Source organism: Lytechinus pictus, chromosome 16 (genome assembly GCF_037042905.1).
Source record: "Lytechinus pictus isolate F3 Inbred chromosome 16, Lp3.0, whole genome shotgun sequence".
Classification (NCBI taxonomy): domain Eukaryota; kingdom Metazoa; phylum Echinodermata; class Echinoidea; order Temnopleuroida; family Toxopneustidae; genus Lytechinus; species Lytechinus pictus.
The window spans coordinates 17,190,005-17,210,582 of NC_087260.1; the positions used below are offsets into that span (position 1 = coordinate 17,190,005).

At 34.5% G+C, this 20,578-nt stretch overlaps 1 protein-coding gene across 3 annotated transcripts in view; it reads left to right on the forward strand.

Annotated features, from left to right (window-relative positions):
* Positions 1–14,184, forward strand: part of LOC129279712 (leucine-rich repeat and calponin homology domain-containing protein 1-like) — a 56,913-nt gene extending 42,729 nt beyond the window's left edge. For 2 of the 3 annotated variants that reach the window (XM_064111646.1, XM_064111647.1), the window contains exons 11-16: positions 420–600; positions 1,232–1,346; positions 2,118–2,233; positions 6,757–6,894; positions 7,934–8,011; positions 10,514–14,184. In XM_064111646.1, coding sequence (XP_063967716.1) covers positions 420–600; positions 1,232–1,346; positions 2,118–2,233; positions 6,757–6,894; positions 7,934–8,011; positions 10,514–10,630 — 745 coding nt within the window. In that variant the 3' untranslated portion in view covers positions 10,631–14,184. The remainder of the gene's footprint in view (positions 1–419; positions 601–1,231; positions 1,347–2,117; positions 2,234–6,756; positions 6,895–7,933; positions 8,012–10,513) is intronic. The other variant, XM_064111645.1, reaches the window with a different exon arrangement.
* Positions 14,185–20,578: the final 6,394 nt, after the last annotated feature.

Genomic DNA, 20,578 nt, shown 5'->3' on the forward strand with positions numbered 1-20,578 from the left:
TTATAATCCATAGGAGACTCGTGATGAATTTGCTTTGAAGTAACCAACCAAATTGCACAGTTTCTGAAGATGAGAACAATACCGTGTTCATTTAGCACCTAGTTCATGTTATCATCAGTGATAAGCCGTAAGAAACATGGACTTGGGCCCGTAACACAAAGCTTAGCAGTAATCCTAAAACATTTTTCTACTGTATGTTTTATTGCATTGACTACATTGTACAATCAATCGTGAAAATTGCTAACCTTTGTGTTACGGGACCCTGGTTTGATGAAAGTTGTCATCAATGATAGGTAACTATAGCAATAGGGCTTGTTAGCCAATCAAAACCTAGGATTTCTTTGTAGTTGTCACTGATTGTCATCTTGTCATCATTATATATTTCACTTGGCCCTGCATGTTTTGTTTGCCCTCCTTAGCAATGTCAACCATTCTGTGGCCAACGGAAGAGTGCGGAGAGGCGTGTCTGATTCAGATGCAACCATAACCAATCAGGTATCTCCCGAGAGACACAAGGCTCAGGTTACACGGAGGACAGAGATCGAAGAAAAATCAAGGACCAAACAGGCACAGAGGGATGCATTACTTAATTATTATAAGGCAAGGTTTATTAATTATCATAAATTAAGGTTTATATAAACAAATTCATAGTTTGTAAAGAATTTTGTTTCTTCAATTTTCAAGTTAATTCATATTCATTTCAACTATTAAATTCATCATCAAAGTGATTCATTTTACAGTATAAAGGTGACAAGTACATGTATACCCATAGTCTGACATTACGACAGAGTTCAATTAATATTTGCTCGTGGCATATTAGTTGGGCTAGGGGATTCTTAGCCCTACCAGTTTGCTGGGGTTAAGCCCAATTTCGCCAGTTTGCCTATCACTGATTAGTCGTTTAGTATGAGACTAGTCACGTCCTTTAGGTGTTGTTGCTCAGTCAGCAAGTATCTGGGATTTGAACTACAAGCTATGGGGTTCAAATCCCACTACAGCTCTTGTGTCCTTTGGCAAGGCGATTATCTGCTTCAGCCACTCTCCACTCGGGTGTAGTACATGGGTACCTGGTAGGAAGGAATTCATTGAATGCTCTAGTGCCTGATCAGGGTAGCATTTAATGCTAAGGTAGCAGTATGCAGAACTTAGGAACATTTTGATCAAGCATTAACTGTTTGATATTGTTATTAGTCATTATTTATTATTTGGCCTGTTCTCATTTTAACCACAGACAAGGACATCACCAACTCCTGGGAGCAGAAGAGAGACGGAGGCTGCAAATAATTCCAAAAATACACCCTCACCAAATAGTAGTTCATCCTTCTCAAATATTAAACCTAGATCAGGTAAATAATAATGAAATTGATTTTTTTTCAAGAAGTTACAAAAGGGCAGTTTTACAAAAAAAGTATACATCCAACCCCAGAATAATATCCACAAAGTTGGAGCACAAATTGGGACATTCAGCATAACTCACTTATTGTTTGAATGCTTTACATTTGTATTGAAACCATGCATTTTACTTGATATTGTGTGCGATTTAGACTCAATTTTTTAAATGATATTATTCAGCAAAACAATATAAAATGCTCGGAATGTTCCAGTAGTATAGGTATATTTACATTTGGTCCTAAAAGTTAAATTCTAGCAAGTTAACTTTAATTTGGTTGACTAAAATTTGATATGATATGCACATTGACTTGTGAGCAAGGTAAATAAATACCTCTGATTTTCTATGCATGTACATGTACCTTTGCAATTCATTTCCACCAAATGGCACATTTACAAACAACATTTTGGTCATCTTGGGTGGGATTCTGTATAATAGTATTCTGTTTGTGATCATTGGATCTCTCCAGAGCTAGAATTCAAATTACATGTCCCAATTTATTCTTTGTATGAATCTCCCAAATAAATATAATGAATAGTGAATATATTAATTCTTTTAAGAGTGTTCCCCTGTTGCTGCTTTATTCAACTTGTCTCCTTTTTGTCCCTCTTTCCTTCTCTCTCCCCTCTTCCTTTCTCTGTCTGCCTCTCTTTGTCTCTCTTTCATTCTATCTATCTGGACGTCCACTCTTCTTTTGCTTCCATTTTCTTGCTTTTCTCATTTGCAGCATTCAGTATAGGAGGGGGGAAGCCCACAGGGGACAATATCCAAGCAAACTTCACAGCAAAGAGAGAAAGAACGAAATGGGCGGAAGAGCTAGAAAGAATTGAACAGCTAAGAAAGGTTGGTTTTATTACCCTACTACAAGGAATGAATTCTCAAACGATTATAGTTGCTGTTACAGTCGACATCTGCTTTCAAAGTTGCTGATGTCATTTCAGAAAAAAATTGTGACAGAAATGAAAAATAAACTGTACAACAAAGCAAGATATCTGTACAGGTACTGTTTCTCTAAAACATGGCACACTCTTTGTAATCTGTGCGAGATTTGATGTTTGGGGAAAAACTTCCAACCTGCAAAATCTTAAAGATAGGTCTCGAATAGTGGTATGAATATAACAATTTACATTCCAGGCTATTGTGAGCCTCCCTGTAGGAATAACGCAAATTCAATTCCAAATCATATTCATGTCAGCAATATAGCAATTTAAAGCCGCTTAGGAATTAATTTCTACTGCAAGGCTTGTAGCAAATTATAAATTGGATTGAAGTATTCCTAGTATTATTCCAAATGTCAAAGAAGATTATTTTTAACCCTTATACTTTATGCAAATGCAATTTATAGAACATTTGGATTGTAATCGGATGGCATACACTGTAGGGTGCAGCAGACTTAACTTTTGAAAAACTAACCACGCCATGCACTGGCATACTGCTCCTTAATAAGCTATCACCCCTTGCCAAAAAGAAGGAAGAAGAATAATACATTTAGAATAGAAATGTGAAAATGTGAAGAGATCATGGCACCAATGTGTTCTCAAGCACATTAATTTTATGATTTCACTATCCAACATGCTATTGTAATTCCTTGTAAATCTAATGAAAATTTGTTGGAAAATAACAATTTTTCACTCGATAAACAGCTTCTTTGAAATTTTATCTGACCTCATACTGTAAAGCAACAAATATCTCTCATCAAAACAGTAATGTATTCCATATTTGGGCATTGGATGATCAAGAAATTGTTTTGAATTTTGTAAATCCTGAAAACAATATTTCATTGTAATGTACGGGAATATTGTGTCTATACTCATAAGTAAAGAAATGTTTGATAAAGAGGGATATGGCTGGTATCTCTATATGTGCATGTATGTTACTCTACAAGTAAAGTGGACTTGTAGAGCATAACACATCCTGGTTTAACTCTTTGTGCGCTGGACCATGAACCCATCTGTACTGAATTATTTTCAGGGAGGGAAACAATGCATTGTTTGTTGAGTGTGAAATGCGAAGTTCGCACGGCACCGAGTGTGCATTGGTGTGAAGTACGCGTGGAAAGGGTTAACCTAACCATGTTGTTTAACTCTTTGGCCCGCTTTGTTCAACTAGAGTCACATACAGCTGACTGCCAAGTTCGACTCAAGTCACATTCTATTCACAATACACACAGAGTGCAGTATATTGTTCATACACACATACAACATATACATGTATATGCATACATTGCATTGTACTGTGTACACAAAAAGCTTTTCTTTACAATAAACCAATGAAAAGCTATTGTGACTTTTGTGCGTTGAATTAGCCTAGTCCATGCAAAACCCCACTTAAAGGTGCAGCTTGAAATAAATGTAGCACAGGAGGGGTTATGTCCATGGCGGGTAAAGAGTTCAGATGGCGCCCCAAAATGTTGAAATATTGTTTTGGTGCTCATACTCACTTTGGATTAGATTTCACCAATTTTGGATGATTTAAACTACGATGGCTTTTTTCCCTATCAAATTAATTGAGTTCTGAATAGTGTGAATTCATGCACCCAAAATGAATTTATGGATTAGTCTTAAAATTCTTTCACATTGGATGTACTTCTAATTTACCAATTTACTGAGGCTTCTCTCTAATATGGGACATACAGTTTGACTTTTAATAGTTCAGAGCAATTACCAGTCTTTATTTTTCACTGCACTGCCCTAGTGTGCACATCCCTGGATGACTGCCATTCACACTATCAGTGATTACAGTAGTGTAGTAGATATGCAGAAGGTGAGTGAGAAGTGGTACCGGTCTCTCTTTTAGTCTGGTTTGATGTTAGATTACAGCGAATTGCTTCTTCGCTGTATGCATGCGTTTTCATCAGGTCGAATTGTTTTGCTTCTTGTTTTTGTTTTTGCTGATTTTGCTCAGTTTTACTCCATTTTGTTCATTAGAATGGTACTTAAGAAAAATATTGTACATCTAGGTTTATTAAAAGTACATACAGCTTGGGAAAGAATAATTATTATACTCTTCCGTAAGGGAGTTTAATAGTGAAGTGGTTTGATATTTATTTTCCGAAATGTACATGCAATGCTTGCCTCTTAAACGTCCAAATTATGATACTGAGCAATTAACTATGAGGTGGAAGGGGGGGGGCATTTTGTTATGAGGCAGTTAGGGTGGATCTTTCTTTCTGAAGCAGAACGTAGGAAAGAGAGCTAGATACTTGGGTTCATTGGATGACAATAAGATTTGTGAATGATTGATTCCTAGTTTTGACTGCTGTAGTTTTGTAAAATTTGGTATATCTTTTTTTTTTGGGGGGGGGGGGAGAGAGAGGGGGGGGGGCAGAGCCAGTTTGACTTTGTAATTGTTGCTTCTAGATTAATAGATTGCATGGTGTGTTGATAAGTGTTTTATGTTCTCTCAATTTTTTTAAAGCGATGGTCAATCTGTTCATCAGATTTGTTATTGTGTTCATACATGTATTGATGGATAATTGCCACTTTGTCTTCAATTCTAATCTGTCTATTGCAGATTTTTTGTTGTTAATTTGTTTAAAATTAGCATTGTTTTTGGTTTCATTTGCATGGTGTGTAGACAAATGAATTTCCTGGTAATAGTCAAATCTTATCATATGAAAAAGGAGAAATGAGTAAGGGTCTGTATGATTATCTGACATTTTTTTTCCTGCATTTCTTTGGATATGGGTGATGAAGACTTTTGATTTCCATTTGTGCGAAAAGCAGGTAGTTTTTGAATTCTGACAAGGGATAAACAAATATCAAACAATCCTTTTCATTAATAGAAGTTTCTTATTTAATTACTGTACATGTACAAGTAGATTGTATTGCTCCATTTCATAAGTCCTGATCATGTCTTCTTATTTAGCTTTTTAGAAATACATGCACATGTACATGTATGTCAGTTGTATGAAATTGATGTCATTTAACACATGAATGCAGTACTGTAGTGAATCTTTGTTTTGATGGATACATGTAGATTTGTGTAATGGTATGTGTAGCTGTATTAAATAATGATTTGCATACAGACATAGATCTGTTATTAATGCACATACTTTTATGTTTCAAATTATTCTTTGTGTACTCTGTCAATGTACATGTTCATTGCCAGTCAAACATGCATCGATGGCCATATTGTTGGTGACCTTTAAGCAAATTAAGCACTGAATGATGATGATGATAATAATGGTAGTAATGTAATATTTTACCCAGGGTTGCCACTTCAGTTCCGAAAACTGTTTTCCCAGCGGGCCCTGCTTAAAATGATTATGTTGTTATTATTACCTGTTATGATTACAGCCTTCTTTTTTCATTCTTTTTTAAACCTCTTTCAAACCAATGATATATGTATAAGGCACAAGTAAATAAAACTGCTGAAAGGCTTCCATATTGAAAGTGTAATTTGTGTGGAAACATTGTAAGTTGCGAAAGTGCAGTTTAGTTTTACTGTAATTAATTCATAGTTGTTTGGTACTAACTCTAGGGTGGTTCTGAATTCACCAAATGAAAAGAAATAAAAATCACAGAAATAGTGATAGCGATGAAAGTGATCAGAATCTTGAAAAGCACATTCAAATAAAAAAAAAAAATTTATGTCTCCGATAATAATAATGATAATTCTTTAGAATAAATTAGCATAAGTAATGAATTACATATTTATTTCGATCAACTAAATGTACATTTTAGTAGATTTGGTTGTCTGTGGTACTGAAGTACTTGTCAGATTGAGTTACAAATGTGCCTATTTATGGCCAAAATCAGTTAACGACATGCATAACCATTTACTTGAAGGGTCAATGTATATTTGGGTGCTCAGCAGTGTTTTTAAAATAACACTATCGGAAATTAACTTGTGAAGAACGTGTAGGCAAGTATTATCAAATCTGATTAATGACTCTACTTTTTTAGTGCTGATATTTGTTTTCATTATTGATTAATTGATTTATTACTTTTTTTATTTCTCATTAGAAAATACAAGCAGTATAAATAACAAACAAATATATAAAATAAAATACAATTAATGACATGTGAATACTATTGACTCTTGTAATATGTTGATGTATAAGACTGACTTTACTGTTGACTGTATGACAGAGGAGATCCATTGAATCTTTTTGCAACTTTGTGCATGTACAGTACGTCCCACTAATGTCAATTAAAAAAACCCTGACACGTTTATTTTTTAGCTGGGGTAATAATAATGATAGTAACGCGCCTCGGAATAGAATATTTCTAGATAGATTCCGCTATATAAATGCCTATAATTATGATTATTATTATTATTTTCTCTTTGCCATTGGTTTGAATTTTCTTTTTTATAATCATGTTTCTTTCTCTTCTCTGTTTTTCAATCTCTATTTCATTTAGATTATTGAATCAAGATTGAAAGTGTCTTTACCTGAGGATCTACCCGAAGCTCTGATGGACGGAGTTGTGTTGTGTCACCTAGCTAATAATGTTAAATCTCATGCCATTTCAAGCATCCATGTTCCTTCTGCTGCAGTGGTGAGGATCAAGATCTATGGTTTGACATTTTTGTTAATTTGATCTTTTGGGTCTGATGTTTCCATCGTAACATGATGAAAAGTGGCCCATATTAAAGAAATTATATGCCATAATTGACTGAATAAAGTTCTTACAACAAACTAATGTAATGTAATTTTATCACAATTCTTGAATATGTCCTTGTTCAAATTTATAGTTGGTACCCTCTGGATATGATTCATTTCCACTTTATATCGAAAGGTGTGATCCTATACATGGATCATGTATCGTGAAGTGAAAATTGAAAAAAATGTTGGGGTTGGCTGTGCAAAAAGGCTGAGTATGTCATGGAATTGTCCATTATCCATTGTCCAGTATCATTGATTTGAGAGAAACTGTGCACTTTGTATAGGCATGGATTTGGTGGATTATATTATAATGAATTTAAGTGAGCATCACTAAACTAAAACAATCACAGGTATATCTCTTTAAGCCAAAGTATAGTTTTAAGTGACCTTGATCTCACCCATATTGGAAGGTCAATGAACTTCCAGAAAAAGGCCCTGGTACCGTACAGTCACATTAGCAGTTTTTTTAAAAGGATTTCACAGTGTACATGTAGATGGAATAACAAAATTTGCACCAAACATTTAGTTCCATCCCTTTATGGCATACATGTAGGTCAGGTAAGGAAAGGGTCATAGGTCAAAAGGTCAATCAAATTCCTCAAAGCCCATTCAACACACAACTTTTTATACCTTAGAGCAATGTTTATTAGTTCTGAATTCAAACCATGGAAATGCAAGCATGGATGTTAAAAATGCGCCTCAGAATAGATAATTTCTCGATAAATTTAACTATATAAATGTGTATTATGATAATTATGTACGTAAGATAAGGTGAAAAAATGCTTTTCTTGACATTTTTTGCCAAAATCTGTGATTTCAAGTACACCATTTGTTCATAAATGTGTTTTGATTGTAGTACTGATATAATCATTTAGGATTAACAGATATCGAAATATTAATTTATATATCCCCATTCCTCTCTATTTGTACAGCCTAAGTTAACCCAAGCTAAGTGCAGAAGAAATGTGGATAACTTCCTAAAAGTGTGTGCAGCGGCCGGTGTCCCCACTGTAAGTGATTTCTCCATCAGGGTCTGGTTTCACAAAGACTTGTTAAAATAACAAATGCACAATATCAGTAACAAGTTTACTCTCAGCCAATCGAATTGCATGATTTCAGTAGCTTTTAACTGTTATTGTAAATGTGTTATTGTACAAGATTTGTGAAACAGGCCCCTTGATTACTTTCTTGTTGTGCTTTGAATTTACCATGACCTTTTTTGTGATATGTCTGTTATACTCACTTCATCTTTCTGAATATTAACTATATACTTTATTCTCTAGATGTGATGTTAGTTATACTAATGTTGAGTTGTGTGAAGAAAATAATATTTCTGTCTGTTTTTTTTTAAATTAAACTATTTCCTTCATTATATTTTTTTGCTTCTAGACAGTATGTTCATTGTTATGAGTCAGTGTAATTAAAACAAGTACTAATTACTGAATCTTCTCTGTTAACATCTTCCGCAGGTATTTTCCTGGTGTGTATTTGTGATCTTGAGTTTGTGTAGTACAAATATATATTTTTTCTGTGACTAGTCTTCTTTTTCTGAATGACTTTGTAATCTTGTATTTGTTTATTGTCAGAATTCATAACATTCACAAGATAACCCTCAAAATCTTGAGAAAAAAATCACTTTACAGTATATTCATTTGTGCAATACTTACTAATCAATGTAGCGTAATATTTGCGACTTTTAAAAAGAAAATAACAGCACTTGACATTAACAATTAACTGCATAATACAAATGACCTAAAATGAAATAACAACTTCTTGATAGTCATCATGTTCATGTAGGCTATTTTAGAGTGTTGTTTGCTATTTACACACTGTCCTCCATAGCAAAAGATTACTGCTTTCAATCAAACATTACATTACTTTACAATTTCCATAACAATGATTTTTTTTGGGGCAAGCAAACTGAATCATTAATCAGCGAACTCTGGGTTGATTTAGACTGGTCTAAAGTTAAGTTATAACTGGATAGCCGATCTTGACAAAAATCTCAAACCGTAAAGGTCCAATTTACCAGCTCATTTCTCACTTGTATATTTCATAGTTTTCTACAAGCAAGGAAAAAGATCACAGTAAACTTAAGAAATTTATGATATAAATAGAAATTAGACATTTTTGGCTTTCCATAATTTTAGCACAGAGTTAGAATGTGGCCTAAGTTAAACTAGACTTTATAATACAGGCCGTAGTCTTTACAAGATTTAGACTCATTGGAGGAAGTCATGGTGACTTTCCTGATCACCCATTCTGCAGAATTTAGAGGATTAAAAGAGAAAAGATGCTGTGTGGGATTCCTTTTTGAAAGAGATGTGGCCCACACTAGCCATTCACTTTTGTTGTGTTGCCTTACCTATCACTTGGCTAGGATAAATTGTTCTGATATACTGTGTGTAACCTATTAACAACTGACTTTTTAATTTGTATAGATCTAATACATGGATTGTCAGGTGCCACTCGTATATTCCTTTTCATTTAGAAAATGGGGGAAAATTGAAAATACATGATGGACTCCAACTTGCATGTTCATACATAATCTCAATTCATCCTTGTATTAGCATCATGTCGCATTATTTGCACATTTAGCATGTCTTCTGCCCTCCCCGTCTGTGCATTCATGTAGGAGCATGAAGTGTTTTACATGTATCTTATAAATAGCTTACCTGCCATAGCTTTTGCCACTATATGGCCTTTTTCTGGATTCTGATTTCTGGAGTACATGAAACTTCAATTTTGAAGTTCCGTTTTAACCTCAAATGGAACGAGGGGCTGTTTTGGTTACCCTTGACAACTTTCAGGATATGAATTATAATATGAAAAGATCCCGCTCATACATCTTTTAGTCTCACACATCTTTTGAGAGCGAATTAGTGATGGCTGGTACGTGGTTGGAGAGTTTTATATGATATTCAAATTGTCCAAAATTCCTTTTAAATGTTAATTCATCTCCAAACCCAATACAGATTGAATTTGCATTTCAGTCTTTTCAGGGTTAGAGGAACGAGTTTAGTCTATTTCGGGTAAAAAAAAAAATATATATATATATGCCTACATCCTACATAAGGGCAAGTCTATGAATGGGTTTATTCCGTCATAATACACATATAGACGTAAAGACAAAGGTAGAGGGCGTTAAGGCGCATTATGATCATTGAAAGAAGACAACAAAATTCGCCTTAAATGCAGATGTAAAGAAATATATATATATATATTCCATTCTCCACTGTTAATCCCTAAATGGACGATTGGGTTGGTTTAGATCAACAACAATCACAATGGTTGTAAATAGTAATTTGATTAAATGTGAAAGCCCCATCAGGACTTCTTCAATCTCATGAAAAAAAATGTGATGGCATATATCAGTGCTAACGCTGATACTCTACCTTAAATACCCATGATACTGGACACCCTTATGTCCCTCAACAGCTGGTTATTGATGATACATGTATAAGGTACCACTATTACTTTATCTGTATTTTCATTCTTTTTTATCCTTCCAGGAGAAACTATGTTCACCGGCCGATATACTAGAGGGAAAAGGCCTACCCAAAGTCGCTACAACAGTCAGAACACTACTATCCCAGTCAGCTGTCCACACAAAGCAATGGGCAGTCTGAAAGTCATAAACATTGATGAACTTTTTTTTGGTTGTGAAGTGTGTGTGTGCTGGGATCTGGCAAGATTAAAATGTCCAAGATGATTACTTCTAGAAACTGTGACAGAGTTGTCCTGAGAGTGAGAATACTTCTATTGCATCAGCTCTCTCTGCAACCAAGCTATTGGCCGTCTGAAACATGAAGATATCAAGGATGTAGTCTCCGGCCAATATTGCGCATTGGGATGCAGCAAGTGTGAACTGTCCTACCAAGTATATTGCTAGAAGTGCTACATGTAGTTGTCCTGACAGTGAGAATACTGCTATTGCATCAGCTCTCTCCACAGCCAAGCTATTGGTAGTCTGAAACATGGAGATATCGATGTCGTCTCTGGCCAATATTGCGCATTGGGATGCAGCAAGTGTGAACTGTCCTACCATGTATATTGCTAGAAGTTCTAGTTGTCCTGAAATGAGAATACTTCTATTGCATCAGCTCTCTCTGCAGCCAAGCTATTGGCCGTCTGAAACATGGAAGATATCAAGGATGTAGTCTCCGGCCAATATTGCGCATTGGGATGCAGCAAATGTGAACTGTCCTACCAAGTATATTGCTAGAAGTCGTAGTTGTCCTAAAAGTGAGAATACTGCTATTGCATCAGCTCTCTCCGCAGCCAAGCTATTGGCTGTCTGAAATATGGAGATATTGATGATGAAGTCTCCAGCCAATGGTGCACATAGGATGCAGCAAGTGTGAACTGTCCTACCATGTATACTACATAAAATATTCATGATTTTTTATATTGATCATTTTGATGATGATATTCTTCCATAATGGAACACTTGAAGCATTGATGATGTTCCTCCAGCACTTCAAACAAATTACCCCACTGACCAGTCATGAGATGCCATGATGTTCCGTTTTTATGCAGTGCTTGAAACCTTGGTGATATTCCTTGAGTGCATTAAAGGTATACTTCTATTACCACTCTGTTGATCAAAATCTGCTTTGTCCTAAATCGATGTATGCACATTCTCCACTCCCATTGGAGTGTTCATCAGCAATGAGCAGTTCAATTATACTCAAATTACTTTGTGATGGAACTTTTAAGTGCTCCGGCAACCACATGTAAAGTCCATTCTGTAACTACAACTAAGCACTTGTACACCTGTACTGTATATCATTGCCTACAAGGGATGAGTGCATGTGGTCCAAGCCGTTGAAGCAATAACCTGTTCGCTGATCAAGGATGTTGTTGGACATTTTGTAGCCAACGTTGTGTATGGAGAATCAAACGAGAAAGAAAACTTTCCACTCTCCGAATGCTACAGTCACACCTAGGAAACATACTCCAAACTGATCGATGGTATGTCATTGGTAATAAAGTATCAGCTTTTGTTGGTCTAGAGTTGGTTTCATCGGTGTAGCTGTGGCATAACTGACAACCTTAATGTGGGAGAATACAGTTGTGCTAAAAAAATTAGTGAACCTCACCACAAAACACACTTTTTCATGCTGAGTGTTGAATGTAAAGAACAACACTACAATGTTTGGCGAGCCCAGAGAAACAAACTTAATTGAATGCTATATTTTATCACCTGACTTGACAATTAGATATTGAAAGCAAAGCAGAACTGGAACATTTAAAAAGTTTTCATTTTCTGGTGGGGTTCACTAACTTTTGAGGACTACTGTATATCATGCACAGTTGTTATTGTAACTGTCATTGTAATGCAACGTGCTATCAATACAATTTTTGTATGAAAGAGGGCCATGATTCATCAGACAAGTAGCCAGGGGGGTGTTCCACAAAGATGTAAGTGTGACTAATATTCACTTTGTAATTCCTAGGTGGATGTTGTATATAATGCATCACTACATTAGTCAAATCATGCTCAGTGGAGCTCCTGTGTCTCCGTCAACAAGATTGCACATTTAATATCAAGGTTCATTGGCACTGGGCAGGACTCAAAATCGCATTTAGCTCTTCTTGAAATTTTCCCCAGGGGTTTGTCTCATTAAAGAAAATACAATTATGACCATTAACTACCATGGTAACAGCGCTCAGCAGCCAATCAAAATCAAAGTTTCTCCATTGAAGTTACCATAATGGTACATGTATGTCTTTATTAAAAGGCACTCGGATTCGGGGGAGCGTTTCATGAAATGACTTGATCCGACAAGTCCTGTTTTATCTGACAGTTACTATAGTAACATTGATTCTAAGCCAATCAGAATCAAGGAAAGTTGTCAGATCTGACAACTTGTCGGATGAAAATGTTATTGAAACACTCCCCAGGAGAGCGTTTCATGAGAGGACTTGTCAGACGTTTATCCGACAATTCCTGTTCTATTCGACAGCTACCATGATAGTAGCAATGCCTCTCAGCCAATCAAAATCAAGAAAAGTTTTCAGATGTGAAAAATTATTGGACAAAAATGCTGATGAACCTCTCTCAAGGTCTAAGATTAATGGAGTGTTGCAAGAAAGTGACAAAATTCAAAATCATGTGGAAGTCCCAAAATCAATTATAATAGGGATTTGCAAGTGAATGCAAGCCATCTAAAGATTTGTATTTTATTGAAGGTTTACTCTTTATTTTGTGATCTTGACTTAGTGTTTAACATTTTTCTTGCAATGCCCCAAAAGGGGTATTGAACATGTAACAGCCGAGTACTTCATGTACATGTACATGTGTTTCATGAAACTGTTGATAAAAGTATTCCCCACCATGCACATGATAGGATTATACTATGCCAAATGTGCATTTGTAACACATTTACTGAGTAAATTCTTTCATCATTTTTTCAGGGCCAATGTTACTTTTCTCTTATTAGAAGTGAAATTATATGAACTGCATGAACAGTTTGAATAAATTGCATTTTGTCACTTGATATTTGAGTAGTTTGTAAACTCATACCTGTATGTGACTCTTTGCAATAGTTAATCTAACACCCCTGCCCGCCCTCCCAATTTTTTTTTGTATCGAGTCCGTCTTACAGAATCCTACATGCACATGTAGATCAGTAGATGTCATTTAATGGCACTCAAGATTGTGTAATATACATATAGTACTCAGATATTAAAATAAGCTTGAAGTACAATTAGTAAGAATTGATTATATTTGAAATGAACAAAACAAAACCTTTAATGTAAGACCAACTTTTGGGGAGTCTAGTCTTTGTGCAGCTGTATATGGCATGCATTAATATTTGCAAATGGATTTATCCCCCCTCAAGCTGTAGGCCAATTTGTTACAATGGTACAAAAAAACTCATTTTTGAATGTGATATTTTAATTTAAATGTCAATTTTGACAAGGATTTTCAAAGTTGAGCAATATATAAATTGCTATCTTCTTGATATTATTGATACATATTGAGGAATTTTACAACAAAAATTGAAATGCTGTGTGACGCGGGAAAGATTTGAGCTGTCAAACCCATAGTAATCAAGAGATAAATCATTGTCTTAATTATTAAACTGACCAGTCCATGCCAGTGCAGTACGTCTTTTTCATTCATATATACAATGGACAAGATAACATAAGGGCATTTTCACGGTAACTGACATTACACGGCACAATGTTTTCACACCTTTCATTGTGTGTATCTCTAAAACAACAAATGATGGGAGTTTGCTTTTGATAGAGTTAATAAAGTGAACCTTGCTGTATACTCTGATACTAAGTTTTCCTATGTAACCACATTTTTTTACGCATCAGCAAGCAAAAATGTGTCGGTAACTGACATTACGTAAAAAGACATGCAATTTCAGGGTGTTCATTAAAATTGAAATATCTCATGTCCCTGAGTAGATAGAGTAATAATTTAAATATGTAAATATACCTCCGTTACTAGGTTAAGATGTGTAAAAATATTAAACAATTCGTTTTTGTCTTTTGGGGGCTATGATAATTTTCCCACAACCATGCTGGTAACTGACATTACGGTAACTGACATTACACTTAATTTGCCATAGAGATAACACATGGAAGTCAAATGTGTGGAATCATTGCATTGTATCTTCTGTGCAGGGCTTCACATGAAAGTGAGCTTGATGTGGAAGTATACCCAAGTTTCTAGGAACATTTCAATGAAAAAAAATTCTTTTTCTTAATTCCTTTCTTTGATTTGAACATTTTTATCATTACTTGTCGGTAACTGACAATACACATTAACATTTTACCAGTGCTATATGATTTTCAAAGGCATAATTTTCTTGGTACTTATATGTAAGACTTTTTAAAATCATAAAAGTTTCATAATACTTCACATTTTTAATTATCAAAAGATAAGAAATGTATGTTTTACTTACTCGGAAGGGGGGGGGGGTGGGGGGGTCATAGCAGCTACATGTTTTCCTATAGTAATTTAATATTGCATTGACTGTACACATGGATTTTTCTGACTATACACCCATAATATATTCATCAGTTTTATATTGACTTTTTAAACATTTTCCTTCTCCAACCTCCCCCTCCCCTCAAAATAGGCAAAATGAATAAAGGTCTCCTCCCCTAGGCTACACGTACCCCTCCCCTGAATCTCATGCAGCCATGTAGTTTTATTGATTTCTATTCTGGTCAGTGCAAGCAATGCTTGTTCATATCTGTCGGATGTCAATTCTCTTCATAATTTGTTTAATAATTTTCTTTGCTAATTTCTTTTTTAAGCTGTCAACAAAATATAAACTCCAGCTTCTAAATTGAAACTGAACTATTTGTAAATTAAAAAAAATTTTGGAAGATCCATGCAACATTGATCAGAACTGTCAAATTTCACTTTTCATCTATACTTGTAAACCAAAAACAAAATTGTATCACACATCCACACTACTAACAGGTATAAAAACCAGGAATTTTAGCGAGGCAATGCTCAAAAGAATCCTAGAAACTAAAAAAGGGATCCTGGAAATCCCCTTCATCACAATGTTAAGCTTAAAAAATGTTGCAGATTTAGGCAATAGGTTGGGAAAAGTACCCCCCACCGAAAACTAAACAAAAAATTGTCTGATACAAACAATTAGGTACTTGGTAAGTGCATGTACAAAACAATTTCATAGTAATTTTTTTTTTGCACGATGGGAAAGTAACTTCCTTCATAATTTCATAGAGAATTCCTTGTGAACTATACCTTTTAAAAGTCAATAGCAAGCTCCTTCTGGTGTGACTTTTAAAGTGAAAGACTTAAATAACAAGTATACAATATTTCTTCACCATAAAATTGACCACATATTTGCATTTAAATATTGGTAACCAACGTTTTATCATGGTAACTGACATTACATCTCGGTAACTGACATTACATTTTCCACTTGGTAACTGACATTACATATATTTAATGGTACCCTATGGCTTCATTGTTAATTGGTAATCTTTAATTTTGGTGTAGAAGGGAGGGGTGTAACCTAGAGAGGAAATCTACCAAGTTTCATATAATATATCCTCTTTTCCAGGAAATGAGAAAAAAAAGTTCATGTTTTCGGTAACTGACATTACATACCATATCACATACTTCATCAATGTTTTTTTATCTGATGAATGAATTACTGGTGTTTCTTTCTGTGGGATTTTAAAAAGTGTTATAATAGCAAGCTAAATCACAGGTGAAAACATCATGATCAAACCTGTTCTTTAAAAATCTGTCAAAACAAAATATGTATCAATATACTATTTTCAACACTAATTTGTATCCATACTTTGGCAGCCATTTTGAAATAAAAAATGGCTGCCAGAGTCGGAAAAAATTTTTGTCTCAGAAGCTTCAGGTCTTGTTTTATTAAAAAAAATAAAGCATTTGACATGAATATCAACTTGATTTTTTTGCCTCTGTGTCCATCTGTGGTGAAAATGCCCATAAGCAGATTTACCCAATTTGGCCAAATCTAATTTTATCAAAGTCTGAAAGTGAATATTGGTGAAAGAGCTTTTCTTGCAGTGAATATGGCATTTAATTATATTTGGAGAAAATACATTTACTGACAGCTATATCCTTGTATACAATTTCTTAATTGTGTATTTTGCTTACAGGTATTTTAGAGACTGGTTCAATATAACATCATAATACACATGTATCTAAAACATAAATGTACAGTTTGTACTTATACAATGTTGCCATGAACATGTATGTGTTACTATAAATCTGTATGTGTAACATTAAACACTGTATGACAGAATGTGACCCATTCTACACATATACATCTATAACATAACTATAATGTTGCATCATAAATGTTACATAATTTTATTATAAAACCCACAATCTACACTGGTATACCATGATGTCACCCTTTTCCTACCTATATATTTAAAATAAAAGTCAAATACAATCTAAATAATACTTTACTTGTTCTCAAATGTTTAATTAGAGTGGCTTTATTGATACAGAATACACAATTTAGCTTTTTGGAGCTGCACGAGGTATTATCTCATCTAGTATTAAGTATATCAAGTATCATGGTAGTTTTCTTAGGTACATGTAGTCGCCTGTGTCACAACTTTACTACAAGATCAGTATCTTGCCATATATTCTCTTTATACTGATGAATTTCAGCATATGTCTTTTTGTGTGTGTGTATTGGTTTGAGAAAGAACAATGATAAGAAAGATTGACTTACCTTTCAATGTAACCTGTGAAGCTGATAGCAATAACTCCTCTTGGATTGCCTTCTGTAGTGACATTTTTAAAGAATTGCGTATGCTCATTTTAAGCATCCTATATATTACTACTGTTCGAATATATCAAAGGTGTTCAGTGTTAATGTGTTAAGTGCTAGGGAATGCATTTACATGTGTTCAGTGTAAGTTTCAAGTGCTAGGGAATACTGTACATTTAAAGGTGTTCAGTGTTAAGTGTAAGAGCCAGTGACTGCAAGTGCATTTTACTGTATTGCCTGTACATGTATTACATGTACAAGGGATGCTTTGTAACACCATACACCTTATTCAGATTGTGCACTGCTTGCATATAATGTTCATTTACAAAATCATTAGCACCATAGTATTGATGTGTCATTATCATTGAAGTCCAACACTTTACAAGTACCTCGTCCGCTGATTCAGTTGAATTTATCCCCTCGCGCCAATCGATTGACATTGAATTTAGGTAAGCTGTTCATTATGCATTCTACATCTATGTCTATTTCATTGTTATAATGAGATGAATTATGCTGCTTTCTTATCGTTTGCATATGACCTAGTGCATTTGTGCTAACGGACCAATCTATTAGGAGTGAATTATGAATATTCTTGTGTGACTTGTACCTCATGCCATATTAGAGCTGTGTTTTAAGATCAATCTTAGAAACGATTTTAAATCTTTAGTACATGAATGGCCATAGATCTGTGATTGATTGTCTCTTGTCAATATGTCAGGGGACTATCTTTTGCAACCAAACCTTTTGAAGTCTGAGGGAAGGTGATGGGAGGGGGAGGGGGGGGGGGGGGCTGATTCAAGCCCCAGACATTTTCCATGATACTCTTTTTGCCCAATATGTATCGACACATTTTAGAAATTGAGGCAAAAGAAATAAAAGTTCTTTGCAGGATGAATTGAGTGCATAGCTCTAGGACCCCTATTAATTCCGAGGTGTTTGGAAAAGACCTTGGAATTTTCATTTTACCGACTATTGTCATATTTTCTTCTTGGGTAAATGATCTTTAAAATATCAAGCATAGTATTAGAGCAAGACAATCTGATCAAATATTCAATTGTTGTAGTTTTTATACACTGTTAAAGGTATAAGACAGTAGTTGCAGCAAACAATTATTTCATGAAAAAGTCTTTTAAATCAAGGTTAATTGTCAAAATATACATATATATCTGGTATATTAAATGTAAACTTATCTTTGTAAAATCATGAAATCTTAGCTCAAAATCGATAATTCTGATGATCACTAACACAGCAGAGACAGTGTATTAATATTTCTTCGAAATATATCCAGCATTTAATGGAATTCACCGCTTATTTTGATTATTTCTCAGCAATTATGCTTTTTCTTCATTGGATTCTGTTCGAACTCATTTTGAGATCGTTACCACAACTGGTATTTATTTCAACAAAGTGCATAGCTTTAGCTCCCCCATCATACATGTGCTTGCCCTCAATAATAGAATGCTACCTTTGCAGATTGTTTCCAGATATCCTATAATTCTTCACATCATCCTCAAATTGACCTTTACTAAACGAAGGTTCATGTCGAACATTTTGGCTTTTGGTTCATATTAGAATATAAATATCATGGGAGCAAAACAGGAATTGATGCACCTATTTTGGCAGAATATATTTTATTTTAGTTTTAATTGTGATTTTTTCTCTCTCAAGTCATTAAGCAGTTGTAATTATGTAATTCTTTGGAAACTTATCAATTGATTATTTCCTTTTTTCAAGAACTGAATTTTAGGTTCATTGTACCTCTTTTATAATATAAAAAATGCATACTAAGGGTGTTGAATATTGTTGTGATATGGGACACTAACATCTACCACGTCTGCCGATGACAGATGTGTGTTTGGAAAAACTCTGTTTTTTTTATCCATCCACAGATATTAATCTTTTCAAATGGAGTAAAAGTGTTTTTTCAAAGTTCCTTTAGTTTAAAACTTGATTTTTTAACATTCACTGCTTTACATTTGTAAAAAGCACACTTATTTTGTGTTACATCATTTTATTATGCTGCCTCCTTTTTTTTTCCTCTGAATTTTCCAGTCACAGATGCAAAACATTCTCTTTAGAAAAAGAAAGACAAAATGTTAGTATTTCAGAATGGCATGAGATGGAATTCAGCTAGGACTTGGAGGCAACTGACATTCAAAGGCTACTCATGCATTTTCCGTCAAAGTAAGAGAAAAGGAATAAAATTGTAAAAGGGGAAGATACGTCACCTTTCAGGTTTTCTGTTGAAGCTTTTGTTAGAGAGAGTGACCTTGCTAGCTTCAGTCATTTCAAACCTTTGTGAGAATTTTCTTTTCAGCTCTGACCTTACAGTGATTGTAGGTCTTGATGTGTAAACCAAAATTCCAGTAAACAAGATATTGATTATTTTTCTTTTTATGTTGCTGTTCTTTTGGATTGGCTTCTTGAAGCAAATCTTGTTTATCAGCAACAGCAAAAAGATTTTTCCTTGGTAAAGACCCTTTAGAGCATGGTTTTTATAAAAAGCTGTCAGGAATGCTACTGCTTTTAGAAAATCATTCTAAATCACTGGCAAGTGTTTTCAGATGTTGGGTATGTGATCATTCAACATCTACTTAGCTAAGATAAAATCCTTTTTCTGCTGTGACCTTTAAGTGATTGCAGGCCTTGTTGCATAAACTGAAATGCTATGCTTCCTATAATTTGCCTGGCTGTTCAAACCATATTTTTAGCAGGGTTTTCTTTATGACAACAGGAATATTACTAATGTGGGGCATGTTATTACTGGCACCAAAAAAAAAAAACATCAGGCAAATGTTTTGGGGTGTTAGACTCATGAGAGCTCCACTTGAATTTTTTTTACCACCCTTTTCCAATATACTCCTATATCCACGGGGGGGGGGGGGGGGGGGGGGGGGTGAAAAATGCAATCAGATGAAATGTAACCACACATTTGCATATAATTTTTTTTTTAATACCATTTTTTACACCCTTGTCAATGATTTCTGTCCTACTGTCATACCTCAATTTGAAATATTCTTGAGATCTTGCCACTTGGAAATTGTGCATGGGTTACCGATAATGAGATGGTATTTATGGAGAAAAACTTACTGAAGAGCTTTTGGAATTCAATTACAGTTTGTAATTATAGCATCATATTTCCAATTATGCTTATATTGCAAATCAATTTTTTTTTCAAATACAAGTTTACTCTCCACTGATAATTAATAACCTTGTTCCTCTTCAAAATAAATGAAATAAGTCAAGTAATTTTGTTATCTCTGTAGTGTAGCAGGCATCATTTTAAGCAGACTTGCGAAAAGTGTGCTAGAA